The following is a 20,222-nucleotide window of genomic DNA, read 5'->3' on the forward strand; positions in this document are numbered from 1 at the left end:
AGCCATCATTCATAAAGGAAGCAGGACAGGTAAGGGTTCAATGTTCAGTTTGCTTTAATGACCCCCATCTCCCTGAAGGGCAGGTACAGGCAGCTAGGTGACGGCAAGAGATGTTCACTTGAAGATCTTGCCCTGATTGAAGGTTTTGCCCACATGCTGGAAGGCCCCCTCCCAGGAAAAGTACTCTCGAACCAGCGTCTGGGTCTCCTCACTGCCAGGATCCAGCTTCCGCCATGTATATGACTCGTAGTCCACCTGCCAATCTGGACTCAGCTGGGGAGAGAAAGCCAAGTTAAGAAGCATGTGGTCAGGTTATCAGACACTGTCCCACACCTGTTACTTCCAGCTCAGACACATGTCATCAGATCCTAAAATGCCCGTGACCATGGCAGTCCTTCCTATACACATTCCTGGAACTCTCCTGAATGCCTACAAGCACAGGAATGAAGGTGGACTTCCCAGCCCCTGGCCCCACCCTAAAGAGACAGACTCCTCCCCTACACCTTTCCTCACCGGAAAGGCAAGCTCCTGGCCTCGGAAGACCCAGACTCCAGAAATGGAGCTGCTATTGTTGGTTCCAAAGAGGATGACACTGGCAAAGGCATTCTTCCTCAGCTTGTCCAACCGCTGGAACATTCCTGAAGGGGCGAGGGAGAACACGCAGCCTTTAGAATCACATCACCCACTGCCTTCTCCTCCCTCTTCCTCTTCCTCGACCCACCCTCTTCTCACCCGTGATGAGGTTGCAACTCATGAAGGTCTGGGTGAGCTCTTCAGGGAAGCGGTACTCAGCGTACCACAGAGACCAGCCATCCTTATCAAAATGCTCCCAAAAATATGGCAGCGCCACAGACAGAGTGTCTTCATTGGAGTACTTGCGCTTAAATTCGTCCAACACAAAGGTACTGAATGGAGGAAAAAAGCAAGGTCAATGTGGAGAAGGTCCTACTGAAGCAACAAAGGGTTGCCAGGCTAAGAGAAACTAAGATGAAATTTCACTTAAAATATACTGGTTTACTTATTTTTTTTAAGATTTTATTTATTTGACAGAGAGAGGCCGCGAGAGAGGGAACAGAAGCAGGGGGAGAGGGAGAAAGAGGCTTCCCACTGAGCAGGGAGCCTGACTGGGGGCTCGATCCCAGGAGCCCAGGATCATGATCCGAGCCGAAGGCAGACGTTTAATGACTGAGCCACCCAGGCGCCCCTAAAATGTACTGGTTTAAAGGAAGAGGTCACTGGACTGGCAGATGGGTACCACCTTATTAAGGGAAGAGCACTAAGGGCATAAAGAGGAGCTTAGGGCACTCCCCTGCTCCCTATCAGCAACCTAAGTCAGCTAAGCTTGAGGAGGGTGGGACCCATGGTGGGGGGTGCGCCTGAGGGAAGACCTGCCCCCAAAAAAGCACGGTGAACTGCTGCCCCCTGGTGGAGACCCAGAATGAGCTCCTTCGTGGCCTGTCCCTTCCAGGGCCCTTTCCCACTGAGTCACACTCAGTCCCTGACTCACCCACGTATCTTCCTCCACCACAGCCTCTTGGGGTTACACACACAACAGTGTGACAGCAATGTTAAGTGGCAAACGTTATCAAAGGGCCTCCGCCCCAGACCTTATACCCACCGCCTTGAGTCACTCTGCCCAGGAACAAGCCCCAATGCTGAAAAGCCCTTAGGTTCGGATGATCTTTGAAGCAACCTGGCATACCGAGCTGAGAAGAGGCTGAGTGCCCCTCGTGGCAGGGTGCTTTCTTTTCTTTCCAGTTATAAAAACACATGCTGACTGAAAAAAATCACCCGGAACGCCAGCAAACAAGAGAACTGATTAATATGTTTATGTACTTCCCGCTGGTGGCTTTCCAAAGACGATGCGTGTAGTTTTGTGCCTTCCATGATTTGTTCATTTAACACTGCCACCCTAGTACGGATTCTTTTTTACAAATGTTTTAAGATTTTTTATTCATCTGAGAGAGAGAAAGAGAAAGCGGGAGCACAAGCGGGGGAGGGGGGGAAGGTCAGAGGGAGAGGGGGCAGCAGATTCCCTGCAGAGCAAGAAGCCAGGTGTGGGGCTCAATCCCAGGACCCCGGATCACGACCTGAGCCGAAGGCAGACGCTTAACTGACCTGAGTCACCCAGGCACCCCTTACAAATGTTTTAATGGCTAAATAATCCTCTACTGTATGACTGTGCCATAAACCTATTTAAAAAAAACCCTCACTGAATACTTAATTGGCTCAATTATTCACTAGTATAAATAATGCCAACAAACCCTAGGTTAAAAACCATTCCTTTCCCTCTTTCCAGATAAGGTTAAGTGCTGTGACCTGCCCAATGTTCCAATATAGCAAAGCAGAGGCTGCCCTTGAACCTTGGGTCCTACGTTCCTTCCCAAATATACAACAGAGACCTCCTCTGAGGAGCTTCCCCCTCAACCGCCCTCAAAAAAGGGCCTGGGGATTTTTTCCTCACACCCTCCCGAACTGTTCCAAGTTTATAATTTATGGCCACGTTGTATCCATTTCCCCCCAAATGAAGACAGGTTCTGAATGGCTCCTGAAACAAGTGTAGCTGGAAGGCCTTAAAAGAACTAGAACTGGGATGCCTGAGTGGATCAGCTGGTTAAGTGTCCGCCTTTAGCTCAGGTCATGATCCCAGGGTCATGGGATCGAGCCCCACATCTGGCTCCCTGCTCAGTGGGGAGTCTGCTTGCCCCTCTCTCTCTACCCCTCCCTTGCTCATGCTCTCTCTGGCAAATAAATAAATCTTTAAAATAAATAAATAACTAGAACTAACTCTTGACAAGTAGCAGTCTTCATCTTTGAAGACATTACCTTTGTGACATTAAAAATTCTAGGGAAAATCATCTCGGCAGCCCAACAGAGCACCACGGTGATACAGCAAACTGGTATTAATCAATATTCCCAAAAGGATGTTAAGTTTATTAAAGATTTTCAGTCTACTTGTGATTTATTTTTTTGCCCAGAATATACAGACCTAATATATGTGAAAATCTCTAGCTAACAATTAACTGGATCTGCGTTACAACAGCATATGTAACTCAGGTTATCGGAGCTTATATACACACACCAAACATCCTGCTCACTCCTGACCTGCTCCTGTGTTAGGTTCAAGGTCAATCACTTCAGGTCAACAAGAAATGTATCTGTAATGAGCAGCTGCATTTGCAGGTTTCCTTGGTCTCCTATGAAGTGCCTGGGCCTAAGAGCTACACTCCTTGCTCCCCAAATGGGGAAACAGCAGCTCCTACTGTGGCCATCTCGTGCTAGGATGCTCCCCATTTACAACTCTCCTCGCCCCTATTATGCCCACCAGCAGTGCGAGCCTTCATGCTGGTTTATCCATAAAAAAACATTACAAGGAGAGCCTGGGTGGCACAGTCAGTTATGTGCCCGACTCTTGATTTCGACTCCTGACTTCTGCTCAGGTCACGATCTCAGGGTTGTGAGAACGAGCCTCCTTTGAGCTCCGCACTCAATGGGGAGTCTGTTCTCTCTCTCTCCCTCTGCCCCTCCCCCTGCTCACGCAGCCCCCCCAAAATAAATAAAATCTTAAAAACAAATAACACCATTACAAAACAGGGGAGGGTGAACCCTGTTGAACCCCAACAGACCAACTAGTGAAAGGCTGGATGGCTTTGGGAAAGGCAAAATGAGTGGGTGAGAAAAGCAGGGAGCAAGGAGAACTATGTGAAGCGGGTACAGACAAGACATGCTCATCATGCTTACAATTCTAACGAAATGCTGGGGCAGTAGCTAACGACTTGAGTACAGAACAGCCGGCAAGTACTAGATGCCCCGCTTTTTTCACACCAAAAAGTTTCCTTTTACTCTATTCTTTTCTTCCAAGAACCTCATCCTTTACCAAAAAGGCCGGCAGCGGATGGGGTGATGACCATCCCATCTACTTCCGTCTTTTCCTTATTGAGGGGTTTAAGTCCTCCAATCTGGGAACAGTGAAGCAGACAGGCACTATGGAGTCATGGTCACCCTCCCTTCCCAGTGAGAATGTTTATACTGTCTGTTCATCAAAACAATAAAAATATAGGGCGCCTGGGTGGCTCAGTCTGCCTTCAGCTCAGGTCATGATCCCAGGGTCCTGGGATCCAGCCCCACATTGGGCTCCCTGCTCATCGGGGAGTCAGCTTCTCCCTCTCCCTCTGCCCCTCCCCCACTGCTTGTGGGTGCAAAAGCACCCTCTCAAATAAATAGAATCTTAAAAAAAAAAGTCACCCAATTGGTTTCCTTGCAAACAAAACATCTTTCAATTCTATACGGACAACCTAAAACAGCCCTAGCTGTGTGAGGGGAACACACATATGCAAAAACCGGCCTTCCTGAGTCCCATGCCCCCTGTCCTCCACTAGCCTTACCTCTTGGGCAGGTGAGCAAAGGGGTCCTTGGCCTTCGGCTCGGCAGCCAGTGCCTGCTCACATTCATCCATCTCCTCCTCGGGAGCAGGGGCGGCAGGGGCGGCAGCCTTCTTCTCCTCTTTCCGCTCAGCCTGGGGCTTCTGCTTCTCTTCCCGAGAGCCTTTCTCTTTCCGTGGGGTGTCCTTTTTAGGCTGGCTCTCTGCGAACTTTTTAGCTGGTGCAGAGAAAGGGAGAGAAGTCAGTGTCCTGCCTCTTTCCCTACGCCTCTAAGCAGGGAGCAAGGTAATGGAGGAAAGCCTCCAGGTGCGGCAACTAAGGCATCCAGGCCCTGCGCTGCTCTGCCATCAGCTCCCTGCACGTCCTGGAGCAAGAACACAACACCCGGCAACAAACACGTGCACCACAATTTCTGTACGTTAACATCAATGAGGGAAAATATGCGTACGTATAAAATATTAGTCACTATGTGGGATACCCTACATTCTGTGGGTCCACATAACCCAAAAGCTTGATGGGAAACAAGGGATTGAGACTGAGCACACCAGCCCTGAGCCAGGCCACACACTCCTCTATTTCCACACACTTACCATCAAACTGGGCCATCTTCTCACAGAGTTTCACCTCCCCCAAGACAGCCCGGAACTGGGGCTGGTTAATGCAGGTGAGGAACCAGCGGTTGGTATTGGGGAAGGCCTGGCGGAAAGAAGGCTCCAGAACCTGTCAGAACATAAGGGTGAAAGCAAAGGAGAGAAGGTCTTGAGGGGTTTCAAGCCAGAGACCCTTGTTTCTTCCCACACCAAACTCCACCTTCCACTCAACCTGAGAGCACAACCTGCCGAGAACACCATCTTACCCTGGAGGCTGCTCCCCATTTACCTTCCTCTTTTTCACAGCACAGTCCAACCTACTGGAAACTTGACCCCATCCTTCATTTACTACAAATCTACTCATATGGCACCTTACTCCTTTTACAAAACCATTTCACAGCTACACATCCCAATTTTTTAAATGTCATGTATCGGGCGCCTGAGTGGCTCAGTCAGTTAGGCGTCTACCTTCAGCTCAGATCATGATCCCAGGGTCCTGGGATCGAGCCCCTCGTGGGGCTCCCTGCTCAGCAGGGAGTCTGCTTCTCCCTCTGCCTCTGCCCCCCTACTCATGCTCTCTCTCGCTATCTCTTTCTCTCTCAAATACATAAATAAAACCTTAAAAAAAAAGTCACATGTCAATAAAACTAAAATCAAAGTTGGAGCAACATAGCTACCAATTACTCATTTTGCCTAATAAACAAGATAACAAAAACTATCTACATTAACTATATGATATGTATTTTTCTTTCACCAAACTTCAGAAACTAAAGAATACTCAAAAAAAAAAAAAAGTATTTCAGACTAACAGTCCTTTAAACTAAACTTAGCTTCGTGACAAACTCATTTACCATCTTTTAGTTTGCTAGGATCTAAGGAAAAATAACCTTGTCACAGAGACGGACTAAAGCAGTCAGTTCTGTAGTATTGGCTCTGCAGTAAGTACTTGGGTTCAAATTCTCTGCCACCACTGACTATGCCGCTGGTCCAGGTTCCACTTCTCACCATAGAGCAGGTGAAGACTAAGAGGATCCCTGCAAGGCCTCTGGAACAGGATCAGACACAAAGTAGGTGCTTTTTGCCCCCAATTATTACACTACTGTTCTGGGCTAGTATCAGTCCAAGAGCTGCTGGGTGCCTGGGTGGCTCAAGTCGGTTGGGCCTCTCCCTTCGGCTCAGGTCATCATCCCAGGGTCCCGGGATCAAGTCCTGCGTCGGGCTCCTTGTTCAGAGGGGAGCCTGATTCTCCCTCTCCCTCTGCCATTCCCCCTGCTTGTGCTCACTCTCTCTCACACACAAATAAGTAAATAAATTTTAAATAAAAAAATTTTTCAAAAAACTTTAAAAAAGAGCTCCTGCTCTGCAACATGTCATTTCCTTTGACGCAGGAACCTCAAGACTAATAACTACCTCGCCAGTTCTACAGCTTAGAGGAGAAAAAGAACTAAAGGAATTCTCTCTTCCTCTCTCACACACACACACATCTCCCTCCCTACAACTAGTAAGTAAAGAAGCCAAGAGCTGAACTTAGCGTGCCTCCAAAAGATCTTGATACTGAAGCGACCAGCCCTACCTCTGTCTTTACAACTAAGCACAAGCACTGCTGGGCCTCCCAAAAAAAACGGACACAAACTAAGCATCTTCACTGCCAAACAGAAACTCAGGATACAGAATGTTACCAAACTTCTGAGGAGGAGGGAAAGCAGTCATGGCACTCAAACTTGGGACTCCTAGGGACTAGTTAGCAGACACTCTCTCATATCCAAGTCCTCAGCAGAATACAGGGTAACCTGGAAGACTCACACTTCCCCCACCCTCTGCCAACCTGATTCGTTATAAACGTCACCTGTTTATAGAGCCACAACAGGGTGCAGACAACTGTGATATCAGCCAGTGTCACACGTTCGCCCACCAGGAAAGTTCTTGTCTTCAAGTGAGCATCCAGTAGCCCCAGAATTCGCCTCACTTCCTCCTTTGCATTCTCTGTGGCCTAGTGATTTAAAATGTCAAAAACTTAATAGTGGGTACCCATCCCTTTCCCTGCTCCCCACCCCCAACAACAGAACCAAGGTAGCTATTTCACTTACTAAATTCTGGCTCATCCCCATCCTCCCTCAATGGAGTCAGATCCTAGGATCACTCCAAATGTATCACAAATGCAGCTCTCAAGGTCAAATTTCTTCATGGTGCAGTCTGGATTAATTTCCCACTCTACTGATCTCGTCCTTTATGTTTGGATTTTAGAAGGAACCTTAAAGGTCACCTGGTTTAACCACTCCCCTACCATTTGGTATAGCTTTTCTATAGCAGAAATCTCTCCTCTCACTACTCCACTGGGTCTGTGTGACAAAGAACCCAGATACCATCAACCACAGTGCTCCAAACTCACATGCCGAAGATGACGTCTTTTATTATCCACATATTCTTAGCATCTCCTTTTCTCAATCTATTTTATTTCTCACTCCCTGACGCTCAGGAGCTGATGCCATCCCTGCCCTTGGCTTCTCCCCCAGTTCCAAGGCTTACCTGCTTGTTGTGGTGCATGATGCCCAAGGTGGGGAACACCCAGGTACTGGCTGGGGGCACTATGTCGCTATCAGCAAAGCTCACCCACTGCACCACCTGAGCTGCTGCCTCTGGAGTACTTCCCCGCAGCTCCTCATTGCTCACTGCAGAGTCAGAACACAAAGGTCAGAACTTTGGGGTCATGCCAACATCAATCCAAGTCCATGAAAATTCCTCTACTGTCCACTCCAGCTCACCCTCATCCTGTCCTACCTACTTCATTCCAGATCTCCCCACTCCCACACCCACTGCAAATTACCATAGTAGGCAATGGCATTGCTCTCGAACACACAGAATCCATCGTCACCCTCAAATGCTGGAACCTGGGATAAAACAGTCAAAAGATAAGTAAAATTCAGAAAAATAAGTAAAATACTCAGTAATTTCTCACTAGCCAATCCCAGGAACTGAAATGATTTTCGATAAAAGTTCTTATATAAGGCTGACAACCCTTACTAAGCAGACTGTTGATACAAACTACTGGTACTATCTCTAACCCAGGAACCAGAAATATTTAAGTAACCTGGTATCCCTTACAATCTAAATTCATAAGTGAAACCCCAAAAATTTAGATATTATCAACCGTTTATATAAAATCCCTCAATCAAATAGGCAAAAGATCAAAAACCAAGCGTCCTCTCTCTATGCTCTTGAAAGTGTGGTGGTGCTCCCCACACTGCACTTCTCTCTTCAGCATAGTTATTTATCAATCTCTATAAGCCCCTCGGTCTGCTCACAGCAGATACTTGCTGTATTTGCACTGAAAACAATCAAAACTCATTCTCTATCCCACGAATACAAAGAAACCTGTGAATTTTATAACAAGTCACTGAACAACTCTGCATTATTTCTAACTACATGTAAACCTACACTTATCTCAAAATAAAAAGAATTTTAAATCACTGAAATGTAATAGAAAAAAAAAATTATATGGAAAAGCTCCCCTTTAAAGATGGAGACCATCTTCAGAGTGAGACAATCTCAGGGCTAAGTTCTCAGAACCAAAGACCCCTCCCCACTTTCCTACTTACCTTGCCGGCAGGAAATTTACGGAGAAATTCGGGGGTGCGGTTGGTTTGGCCAAAGTGGAAGTGGGGTGGTGCGGAGAGCACGCGGACCTGAGCCCCGCTGTACTGAGCAGCAATGAGAGCCTTGAAGGCCCTCCAGTTTTCAGGATATGTGTACAGGGTCTAAGGGAGAAAGGGGGAGGGGAGGGAATATTAACAAGTAAAAAGGTCCCAGTCCTAAATGTCACCTCCCAGGATAAATTCCCTAAGTTATTCCCCATCTGTTCAACTCATTTTTACTTGCTCTGGTGAACCAAGCTCTCTAGTATCCGTCATGTGTAATCAGAGTCCTCTGAAATACCGAAGACAGAACTACACACCAACTGCTAAATAAAGCTTGTTGACAGGTTTGACCTTCCCTAAGGACACCTCTAGAAGCATTCTCATCTCCTCGAATATATCGTCTAGAAACCTAGAACTTGTAGCTCCCTCAGACTCCACCTGCCGACACACACACACACTCCTCCCTTCGCGAAGCCCTGGTTTCATTCATTGATGGTGAGCGAGTACCTGCCTACTCTACCGCCGAGCCACTCACCCCTTCCAAAGCGTCACCCTTGTCCCTCACACGCACCGACCATTTCCAAGTTCCCCTCGGAACAGCCAGAGAAACCGAATGGCATCTTCCCTTCCTAAATCAACTCCTTTTCCCCCACAGAACCACTCCTACTTGTCACGCGTACCGTCCCTCCGTTCCTGTCCCGCAGTGAGTTCCCTGGCGTTGCCTTCTTCTCTTAACCTGGCCAGCACGGTCTGACTCCACCGTCCGGAGAGTCCTCCCTCTCCCAAACCTCCCCGCGGGACGACCCTTAACCGGAAACTGCCGTACCTGCCCACAAAGACCCTCCTCTTCACTCCGTCCTTGCTGTTGCCCCACAAAACGGTCGCAAAAGTTCTGTCAACCTGCCCGGATCCCACACCTCGAGGCGGCAATGAACTCGAACCCCTTTCTCAGGCCCCGGACAGCCGGGATCCGACATCTCTTTTCTCCTCTACCCGAGACCCTTCCACCTCTTTGGCCTCCAAGAGTCCCAACCTCAGTTCCCCTCCGGGGCCTGGAAGCCTTGCTCTCCAACAGTACGGTCTCTAGACCCCGGATCACTTCCCCACTCGGCTCCAGAACTCCTCTGACGCCGGAGGGTCCTACTCGGGCAGAGGATGGCGTCGGATACGGTGACCTGGCTCGCCGGAGCCGGCAAACTTACCCCAGCCGCCATGGTGATTCCGCAGAGAAAGGGGGTGGGGCTCTCGGCGCTGCCGCAAAGTAAGCCGTCAGGGAGAGAAGGGGGGGAAGGGGAGAGCCGTGGAGAAACAGCAGCCGCAAAGCGAGGACGGCACAGAAGGCATACGCACGACAGTTCGGTATCCCGCAGCAGCTGAATTGGAAAAAGAAAAGGGGTGGGGCCTGCTGGTCGGCAAGGAGAAAGCTCGCGCCTGCGCAGTGGGACTCTTGGCTGGCCTGCCCCTCAGGCTTGGCCAATCTGAGTCCCGACGTGGAGGTTGAAGGCGCGGAGAGTAAACTGTGAGAACAAGCCGGAAAACCTCCCCTTGTCTGCGACGTGGCACAGCTGCCAACTCCGCGCCGCGCCGGCTCCCAGAGGCGTGCCCCTCCAGCTCCGGAACCCGCGGTGACTTGACGGAGATCCTGCCAGGCCCCTAACATCAAGACTGTGGGACACTCACAGGAACGGAAACAAGTCCTGCGTGGATAAGTCCATTTGTTCCCGCTCTGGTTTTTTTTTTTTTTTAGAGGGGATGAATATGTAACCAGATCCTAAGTCAGACACGCTGCCAAAGTGAGGTTTCCTCCCGTTAAACCACCCTGCGGCTCCGCGATGCAGTCGCTGGTGCCGGGCCTGCAGCAGGCGAGGGCCGAGGGAGAACACGGCGGATCCCTTCCGCCCATCACCCTGTAGGGGATGCCAGTTTACCCAGGATGGGCTGCCCTTTACCCACGCTCAGGTCGGAAAATGTTTTCCCATTTTAACCAGAACGGGATGAATTCGGTTAAGAGAGTGGGCAAAGATGCCTGAACCCCAGTTTCAGGCCATCACCATATAAATCCCAGAGCTAAGGTGAATGTGGCGGCACACTTGGTTCTTCCGCCAGGTACTGGCCAAGCCGCCCACCCGGCATTCCGTCCTTCAGGAACCCTACTGAGCGGGCTCCGGGTGCAGGGATACGCCATCGCAGGCACTCACTGCAGGTTGTGATAAACGGTAGTAAGGAAAACAGGCTGAGACCTATTTTAGGGTAGCCAAAGACACGTCTGAGGAAAGGCTCTAAGGTCTGGGGAGGGGAAGTACCGGGTGGAAGGCAGATTACTACCAGGTGGAAATTAGAGGAAACTGTAGTGTTCATTAAACTAGCAGCTTTATTGCCCCTCAGGGTCCCTGTCTTCACTTGAGGAGGTTCCGAAGTGCTTGAGGGAGGAAAACCTGTAGGAAATGATGGAGGTCAGGGAACAGGCCTTGAGAATCCTGGATTGGAGTCACAGTCAGAGTCTGGTTGACCTGGGAGGCAGATGCCACAAAGGTCAGGAGCGGCTCAGCCTCTGGCCGCTGTGCAGCACTGCTCAGTCCTCTCAGCTCCCGGGTGACCTGAGCCTCAACCGCCAGCCATTCTGCAGTGCCAGCACTGCCTCTGCCCCTCTCCTTGGTTTGCTGCTGCAGGCGTCGCCGGGCCCGCCGCCGCCCCTGCCACACTCGGTGCCAGAGGGCACAGCGCCAGCTCACTGAGGAGAGCGACACCCCCCTCCCTGTCTCACCCTGAGACCCTTCTCTGGCTGCCTCGGGTCCTTTGGGCCCCTGCTCTGCCAGTGCCGCATGGCCTGACTGCCCCTCTTCTCCAGTGGCTAGCTGCTCTCTGAGCATCTGGGGTGGCTCCCCTGGCCGCCCCGGGCTCTGCACCCAGTCCTGCACCATCTCTCCAACCTCTACAACCATTTCCTCCACCCCGTCTTCACTGTGGTCCCTGATATATCCCTGCTGCTCCTCCCGCCCCTCCTCACAGCTTTTTTCCTCTCCATCTAGTTTCAATCTTTTGCTTGTCCCTCCCTGAGGAGACTCCTCAGGTCCCCCTCTGTCTGACCGCAGTCTCTTGGTTCCCTGTTCTATATGGCACCCCAATGCTTCCCTTAACACCTGGGCCAGGGCAGCAGTGAGTTGGGTGAAGGGAGCGGGGGGTAAGGGGATGGGTGTTGCAGATAGCAAGGAACTAGGGGAGCTGGGCTGCAGAAGGGGGAGCAGCCCCCAGTCCCGACCCCGGGAGGAACGGCGCTGGTACTGGAGGCTTCGGCAGTAATTGGCTGCCGCTTGGCAGCTGTTCTGTAGCCGCCCAGCTACCCGGCTGGTCACATTGGCTGCCACATTGTGACTCAGGTCAAAGGGGTCCTGGAGATTCATGGGGCCAAGGCGCAGACCCTCCCAGCGATTAGAGGGCAGGTCCCCTGCCACAGGCAGTGCCTGACCCTCCCGCAGGGACAGCAGTGAGCCACGAAGATCCCAACAAGAGACGCAGGAGAAGAACTGGGCTAGCAGAGAACCTGGAGGAGGAGGAAGACCAGGCAGAAGGGGTTACTTAGAGGCCAGAACCAAGACAGGCCTGCACTACAGGCATTCTCTTGGACTTTCTTTTCCCTTCCAAGTAGCTCAGAAGAATGTCAGAAGCCAGACTCCTCTGATCTCTATATAAACAAGAGGTCCAGCCTGTCTCCCCATGTCCCGAGCAACGTCCTTCCCCAGATGCTGTTCCTTCCCCTCACTAGCAGTGTAACCTTGAGCAAGCCACTTAATTGCTCCAAAGCATGGTTTCTTCATCTGTAAAATGGTATTAACGATACTAGCTATCCCACGAGGTTGCTATGAGAACCATGCCCGGCAAATAAGTAGTAACTGATGGGTATAACCTACAGTTGTGATTAACATCATTTATTAATCCTCTACCGTGCTCCCCAAACTCACTGAGGGGCTCCTTATTGGTGCTGGGCTCCAGTCCTGAGGCATCCCTGGGGAAACTACAGTCCCAGCCATCCACCTCCACCTGCTCGCCCTCACCTGTGAAAGGAAATAAGGCGAGGGTCAGCTCGGAAGCAGGAAGATTGGGGATGACAGCAGATATCTCATTCCTGGGGTAGCTTAGTGCGTCTAAATGAAACAGAGGAGGAAAGCCAAAGCTAGCAGGATAAAGAGGGTGGAGGCCAGACCATTGTACCTGCTTTCTGGGTGAGCTGGGACACAGTGGGCAACACAGGAGGGTCCCTGGTCTGAAGGAAATAGATCACGAGCAAGGTCAGGGCGTAGTTACTGAGGAGGGGGCCACTTCCTGGGTAAACAATAATTCCAGTTAGATTGGAGGTGCATCTAACACCCTGGTTGTTTCTCTCAACCCTGGTTCCTGTACCTTCCTTCCCTCCCCTCCCTGAACTCCCACCTTTCCCCAACACCAGCTCAACCCCAAGTGTGTCCTGATTCATTCTCACCCGACAGCCCTCGACCCTGAGCCCAGCAGCGGAGGGTGTACACGAGGGGCCGAACTCGCCCATCCAGCTCAGAGCAGAGACTCAGGAAGCGAGAGTTATGAAGGGCCAGCCTGGAACAAAGACAAAGGTGTCAGTGCTGGGGACCCTCTGAACGTATCACCCCAGCTCTTATTCCAGGCTTGCAGAACAGGGGGCCAGATGGAATGAGGCCAAAAGAGCATTTCCCAAGTGTTTGCTGACACGGTCATGTGAAGGGGCATGCAAAGAAAGGGCATGCAAAAGGATGTCATGTGTTCGGGGAAACACTACATTCTATATGCCAGTCCTGGATAGAATATTCATCCTGGAGAGGATATTCTAGAAGAGTTTTGTTACATGACTGCTCAATGCCTTTCATATGCAAAGAAACAAAGACTGGAAGGGAGAGGAAGTGGGGAAGAGGGTGAGAAGGGAGAAAATGATTTGCATTTAACTTAGCATTTCCCAAACTTATTCAACCCTGGAACTCTTTTCTAAATCCCCTAAAAATAGTATTCCAAGGAACACACTTTACATCCATGCAAATGGATGCCAGACAGGAGACAAATGGCAGAAAGAGGGACGGGACCCAACAAGGATAACCTCGAGGCTCAGCAAGTACAGGAGCTTCCCATACCAGGGCTCCCTCCTCACCCACCCCAGAAGGCTCGGCTGGCCTTCCCCAACCACCCTCCTAAACAAAGGTACCGGTTACTGAGGGAGACGTCACCGTGAAGACCTGAAGGCCGATGGCAAAACTTGACCACAGGGCGTCGGGCAGAGGGCACAGTTTGGACTCGGTACACTCCAGGGACACAGCCCCGAAGAATGGATCCCACCAACTCCAGCATGGCTACCCCCTCTGTTTTCTCCCCGCTCAGTGCCTCTGCTAGTTCCAGGGCCTTCCCCAGGTCCCCCTCTCCCCGATCCTCCTGCAGCGGGGAGGCTGGAGGCAGGGACTGGGGAGAGGCGAGGGTCTCAGAGGCCAAAGCAGAGTCCGGAGTCTGGGGTGCCAGGGAAGAGGAAGGAGTTTCAAAATCCAGGGCTTCTGAGTCTTGGGGAGAAGGAGGCTGTGAGTCTGGAGGGGAAGCCGGGGTACAGGCCAGGGCTTGAGGATCCAGTGGTGATGCAAGGGCTGAGTCCAAAGATGGAGACTCCGGGGCCTTTGGGGCTGGCTGTGGATAGAAATGGGCTCAGTGAATATTTGCCTCTCCTGCTGCCCCCATCCGGGCAACACTCCCCAGGATATTTCTACTACTGCTTATGTGCCAGGTCCCATTCCAAGGGTTGTATATATATTAACTCAGTTAATCCTCACAACCTCTTTTTAAAATTAAAAATAACTTTTAATACCACAAAATAAATGGTCTGTATTCTACCAAGATGTCACTGTCATGAAAGACAGAAGACGGCAGAGGAACTGTAAAGACGACGGAGGGGCCAACACTAGCGTGCTGGTGGGCAGCTGATGAATGCAGGGGATGGGCCGCAGACTACAACCTTATAACATCTGACACCTGCACGAGGTAACGCCACCATCCTTGCTAATGGTACCACAGCTGTACCCGAGGATGCCTCTGTGTCTCCCTAATAGACACTGGACTATTATGGGCATCATGTACGCACACTGCTCTCAAAAGATTCTGAAATTATAAAGTGTGTGTGCGCGTGTGTGTCTATATGTAGGGAAAGAGGAAAAAAAAAGACTGATAAAACAAATTTATTTTTTAAATAACCCTTTATGTGTGGCGCCTGGATGGCTCAGTCGGTTAACCATCTGATTCTTGGTTTCAGCTCAGGTCATGATCTCAGGGTTGTGAGACTGAGCCCCACATCCGGCTCTGCACTCAGTGTGGAGTCTGCTTGAGATTCTCTCCCTCTCCCTCTCCCCCTCCCTCCACTGGAGCTCAATCTCTCGCTCTCTCTTAAATAAATAAATAAAATCTTTAAAATAACCCTTTTTGTAAAGTAGGGAGTATATGAAAGCTGTACTTTTTGCTCAATTTTGCTGTGAACCTAAAACTACTCTAAAAAACAAAGCCTATTAAAAAAATACTAATGACCCTTTCCTATTTCAAAAGCAGAATCTGTACATTAGATGTTAGAAAATACAGATAAGTAAAAACATAACCCCAAAATTATGTTATTGTAAGTCCTTTCATATATTTTTTTCCAAATACAATACTATATACACCATTTTGAAATCTGGTTTTTTTCCTGTTACAAATGCCACGTGTCCTATGTCAATTCGTATTCATCCTATCTAATACCCATCTAATACATTCACATTTCTCCAACTGCAATAACCCTTTCGGGTTCCATTACCCCATTTTACAAATGACTAACTAAGGCATGAGAGAGATGGTGCCTGCCCAGAGTCCCATGACCATCCCCACTGACTCTTCCCAGCTGCCTCCCCGGTCACTCACCTGGGACTCTTCCAAGTCACCCAGATCCAGGAAGAGGTCAAGATCACAGCCATGGACATCAAAACTGTTTATGGAAGAGCCAAAAGGATGGACCACACAGCCTGGATGCCAAGCAGAAAACAAAGGTCAAGTGACATGAGAGAGGAGTATGGGGCAGAAGAACACAGTGGGCCACAAAGAAGGAAGCACAGCCAAATAAATGTCTCTGGCTGAGGGAGAACCAGGGGGTCCGGACTGGGGATGGGGGAGGGAGGGGAGGGAGGGCTCCGACATGGGAAGGGAAGGGACTCACCAGGGAAGAACTCTGTGAAGACCTCCTGCATCAGGGCCACCACGAGGTTCCGAAGCTGCCGCTCAGCCTCAGACAACTCCCTCAGCCCCACGAGCTTCACCATTTGTGCGCCCACATCAGGTGCCTCAGCTAGTGCTTTGGTCAGCTGGTGACTATCAGGGGCAGCTCCTTTGGGGGATTTGGAGGCTGGGCTCTGGAACTCTTTCTGTTCCCGTGGCCGGACCCGCAGGCGATGTCCTCCCAGGGTGTGCTGAGGCTGTGACAAGACAGCTTCCCGGGTCCCAACGTCTCCCATCTCCACGATAGCAAACACCCCCTGGCAAATCACAACAGGGGCAGGGATCATGGTTTTGGAATAAAAAATCCAAACACATGGTTTGACAGTGGGTGACATTCTTTGAAAAGGGCCGGGACCACCCTATAAATTGAGAATATCTGCCTAATGTTTCTGGAACAGGGAACATATTTAGAAAAATAATTCTCTCCCTCACTCCCATCCCACACATTTTACTCTCATCCCAGTCTGCCTCTGAAAATCTCAGAGATATGATATGACGACACAACACAGCTGGACAACAGTGAACTTTTTCGAAGGACTAAAGAGAAACTGATAAAAGGCCTGCCTGGAAGACAAAAAGGACCACAAAGAACAAGCTTCTTTGTCTAGCACTGTCCAGAAGACAGGGTATTTTGACCAGATAATTTTAGTACCTCTCACTGTAAGTTAATAAACTGCTAGCTGGTTTATAAAGCAGTCTCTTGTGGGGTTAGGACAGATCTCCTGATGGTGTGGTCTTAAAGCACCCACTTCATTGTAATTACGCATTTAATTGTCTACTTTATTCACTAGACTACAAACTCTGTGCCTGCACAGGCCACATCTATCCTATTTACTATTGAAAATGCAGCTCCGGGGTGCCTGGGTGGCTCAGTCGGTGAAGTGTCTGCCTTCAGCTCAGGTCATGATCCCAGAGTCCTGGGATCAAGCCCTGCATCAGGCTCTCTGCTCAGCGGGGAGTCTGCTTCTCCCTCTGTGCTCTGCCCCTCTCTCTCCCTCTCTCTCTCAAATATATAAATAAAATATGAAAAAAAGAAAAAAAAGAAAAAGGAAATGCAGCTCTGAGGCACCTGGGTGGCACAGTCAGTTAAGCATCCGACTCTTGGATTCAGCTCAGGTCGTGATCTCAGGGTTGTGAGATCGAGCTCCGTGTCAGGCTCCGTGCTCAGCGTGGAGTCTGCTTGAGATTCTCTCTCCCTCTCTCTCTCTTTCCCTGTCTCTCAAATAAATAAATCTTTAAAAAAAAAAATGCAGCTCTACACACAGTGCCTAGTACAAAGTCAACAGTTAATATTTGGCAAATAAAATGAAGAGTGACTGACTAAATTAATGACCAAAAAGTTCACCAGTGACGAACTCTAGTGAACTGATAAAATCTAAGAAGGAGCCGGGGAGGTGGGAAAGTTGCCGCCGGCCGGGGCGGGGGGCGTGGGGGGATGCTGGAGGAGGCTCACAAAGCTGGCCTGGCCCAAGTATTGTGGTATCCATCAAGGACAACCCACATAAGGCACCAGCTGAAACAGGGATGCTGGTTTCTCTCTCTTGGCACACCTGACTCATTCTTTACCGCAAAAGCCATTTACTCTACCTTGTCCTTGTCCATGACAACACTGGCCACAGGTCCAAATGCCTGGAAGTACTGAGTGAGTTGAGCAGAATCCACATCCCGGGGAAAGCCACTGACAAACACACTTCGAAGTCCCTGGGCCTTTCGGGTAGCTCGTAGTTCTACCAGGTGCCGGTGCTTGCGGCCCCCCAAGTGGGCATCTAGGCTGGGTCCTGCAAAGACAAACATAAAACAAAAACATCCATATCACTCTTCAGTGTACTTACCCCCCGACTTAACCTAAATGCACTCCTAAATCCTACTAATCCTTCCAAGCCACAGAAAAGCGTGACCTTTGACTGATGAATCATCGACCTTTACATCGGAAAATGGGGATGTACTGTATGGTGACTAACATAATAAAAAAAACATTAAATAAATATAAAAAGATTAAAAAAAAAAGTGTGACCTTTGAATATACAAAGTCCTGGCTCTTTTCACCTTCCTCCCTTGTCCATGTATCTATATAAGGTATTTTAAATGGTTTCCAGGAGAACTAGCTACAAGTTTTTTTTTTTTTTTAAAGATTTTTTATTTATTTATAAGACAGAGATAGAGACAGCCAGCGAGAGAGGGAACACAAGCAGGGGGAGTGGGAGAGGAAGAAGCAGGCTCATAGCAGAGGAGCCTGACGTGGCTCGATCCCATAACGCCGGGATCACGCCCTGAGCCGAAGGCAGACGCTTAACCACTCTGCCACCCAGGCGCCCCTGCTACAAGTTTTTCTTAAACCATCTCTAAGTGCTAGGTAGAGTGACACCTGCAAATTGTTAAAAAAAAAAAAAATTAACAGGAAACTTATCCAGGTCATATACAGAAGAATTAAATAAAGTAGGACCCTAGACTATTGCCTCAAGGATGGTCTCTAGGTATGGTACAGAGATTGCAAGTGCAAGATTTGAGGTCATGCTGCCCAGGCTTAAATCCCAGGTCTGGCAAACTGTGTGAGATCTTCGGCAAGTTACTTAACCTCTCTGTGCATCAGTTTCATGGGACACAAAATGAAGATATTAATAGTACTTACCACACGGGTATTATGCAATATAGAGTACCTGGCACAGTCTGCTACATGTTGAACATGCGAAAAGTTAGTAATTATTATTTTTATTAAATTCTGGGTCATGTTTGTTGTCACCAATATATATGTGGGGCCAGAGAGGACTATGCTAGATTTTTGGCTTGCCCTATGGGACAAATAGTGATAATGCCATTCACAAAGAAAAAGAACAGAAGATCCCGTTTAGGGAAGATCACGATTCCAGACTTCAGAAGCGGAATTTGAGGGTGTCCGCGTGGCTCAGTCGGTTATGCATCTGCCTTCGGCTCAGGTCAAGATCCCGGGGTCCTGGGATCAAATCCCGCATCAGGCTCAGAGCCTGCTTCTCCCTCTGCCCTTCCCCCCACCACTTGCGCGAACTCTCTCTCTAAAATAAATAAAACCTTCAAAAAAAAAAAAGTGGAATTTGAGGTTTCATGGAGTCCCCTGTGCTGTCATACTTCTTCCTGTCTACTTTGCCAAACCCACCCCCTAGTCATGCATGCCATGCTCCTTTGTCCATCTCTGCCTTTGGGTAGCTCCTCTGTAGGGCTTCCCTGAGTTTATTACTATTTTCTCTGTGATCCTACAGCTCTCCAAACATATCTATTGAGCACTGGAATTCTCTCCACCTCTCGCGGTGAGCTCCTTCATCTCTGAATCCCCTCACCCCACACGAGAGCCCAGCAGAGTACCAGACACAAAGGTGGCGTCCAACAGATGACCGTTAAAGAGGGAATAAGATCATGAAACTTTCGTTGTGGAGATTTCTGATACTAGGAAGGAGGGCGTAAGGTGGTGGGACTTTCGCCACTCTCCAATCCCTTCGTACAGGCGGAGTGAAAACGGAGGTGAGTGACCCTACCAACCGACTTGACAAGAACTATGACCTATAAACCCTTTCGCTGGGACCCAAAGACGAGAACTCACAACCACCCCCTCACAAGCCACCGCTTACGGTTGGCTGTAGTAACGTGGCAGAGGCAGCAGCGGAAACCCCCACGGGGCAGCGACTGGACATCCAAATCCACTGCCGCCATCGCGACTCTGCAGTACCGACAACACACAACCACTTCTACCACCAACCGGAACTCACGCCTACAAATCGCAACGCGCTTGGAAGTAACTTCCGCCAGCCCAATAGGAAATGACGTACACCGACCAATTGCGCAGGTACACTCCTCGGGAAACTGAGCTCCTCCGATTCAGGGTTCCGTTTCCACCCCGCATTAAGTCTCTTCCACCAGCTTCAGGAAAAGCCGCCCGTCTTTGAGACTTATCTGCATGCTGTAAGCCGATTGGTGCTCTCTGAGTCATTCAGGCGTTGATTGGCCCCAAGAATCATGAATATTCATGAAGGCGGCCACAAAAGCCGGCGCCGGGGCCCTTCGAAGTCAATTGGCTGTTTCCCTGCTGGTTGCCTCGGTTTACGCTGTAGGTACCTTCCCTCTAGGGGCGATAGGGACCCGCGGTGCTCCATCCTCAAACCCGTATTTACTGGGCGAATAAAGGCGGAGGATGAGCAGACTTAAGCTCAAGCCTGTCCCTGGACTCCTGAGGTCCGAGTTCCGTAGAGCCGCTACTCTCTCCCTCTGCCCTCGGTCCTCCCCGCGAATGGATGTTCTGCGACCACTTCCCAGCCCTGGTCGGGGAGCTCTGACCCCACTGGGCACCTGCCAGACTCCACTCAGCCACAGCC

The 20,222-nt window shown here is 49.9% G+C and overlaps 2 protein-coding genes across 2 annotated transcripts; both read right to left on the reverse strand.

Moving 5' to 3' along the window:
• Positions 1–30: 30 nt before the first annotated feature.
• On the reverse strand, positions 31–9,964 carry EEF1G (eukaryotic translation elongation factor 1 gamma). The gene is made up of 10 exons (XM_002925368.4): positions 9,810–9,964; positions 8,569–8,727; positions 7,797–7,860; positions 7,499–7,641; positions 6,819–6,962; positions 4,973–5,102; positions 4,386–4,599; positions 733–905; positions 514–638; positions 31–273 (listed from the first exon to the last, which is right to left on the reverse strand). Exons 1-10 carry the CDS (start codon positions 9,819–9,821, stop codon positions 115–117), a joined length of 1,323 nt encoding a protein of 440 aa, XP_002925414.1. The 5' UTR covers positions 9,822–9,964; the 3' UTR covers positions 31–114.
• A 996-nt stretch (positions 9,965–10,960) lies between these two features.
• On the reverse strand, positions 10,961–19,638 carry TUT1 (terminal uridylyl transferase 1, U6 snRNA-specific). The gene is made up of 9 exons (XM_011232537.3): positions 19,482–19,638; positions 17,470–17,660; positions 15,824–16,139; positions 15,532–15,632; positions 13,811–14,277; positions 13,085–13,194; positions 12,817–12,927; positions 12,567–12,659; positions 10,961–12,148 (listed from the first exon to the last, which is right to left on the reverse strand). The coding sequence occupies exons 1-9, from the start codon at positions 19,561–19,563 to the stop codon at positions 11,004–11,006; spliced, it is 2,616 nt and encodes an 871-aa protein (XP_011230839.1). The 5' UTR covers positions 19,564–19,638; the 3' UTR covers positions 10,961–11,003.
• Between the last annotated feature and the right edge of the window lie 584 nt (positions 19,639–20,222).

Source organism: Ailuropoda melanoleuca, chromosome 16 (genome assembly GCF_002007445.2).
Source record: "Ailuropoda melanoleuca isolate Jingjing chromosome 16, ASM200744v2, whole genome shotgun sequence".
Taxonomy (NCBI): Eukaryota; Metazoa; Chordata; class Mammalia; order Carnivora; family Ursidae; genus Ailuropoda; species Ailuropoda melanoleuca.

Coding starts and splice junctions, on each gene's coding strand:
- TUT1 (XM_011232537.3), bottom strand. CDS start 19,563: ATGGCGGCAGTGGATTTGGATGTCCAGTCGCTGCCCCGTGGGGGTTTC. Junction 15,633..15,823: donor CTTCACAGAGTTCTTCCCTG/GTGAGTCCCTTC, acceptor CTTGGCATCCAG/GCTGTGTGGTCCATCCTTTT. Junction 12,928..13,084: donor TCAGGGTCGAGGGCTGTCGG/GTGAGAATGAAT, acceptor TTGTTTACCCAG/GAAGTGGCCCCCTCCTCAGT.
- EEF1G (XM_002925368.4), bottom strand. Junction 7,861..8,568: donor GTAAATTTCCTGCCGGCAAG/GTAAGTAGGAAA, acceptor GTTTTATCCCAG/GTTCCAGCATTTGAGGGTGA. Junction 639..732: donor GAGTTGCAACCTCATCACGG/GTGAGAAGAGGG, acceptor TCGCCCCTTCAG/GAATGTTCCAGCGGTTGGAC.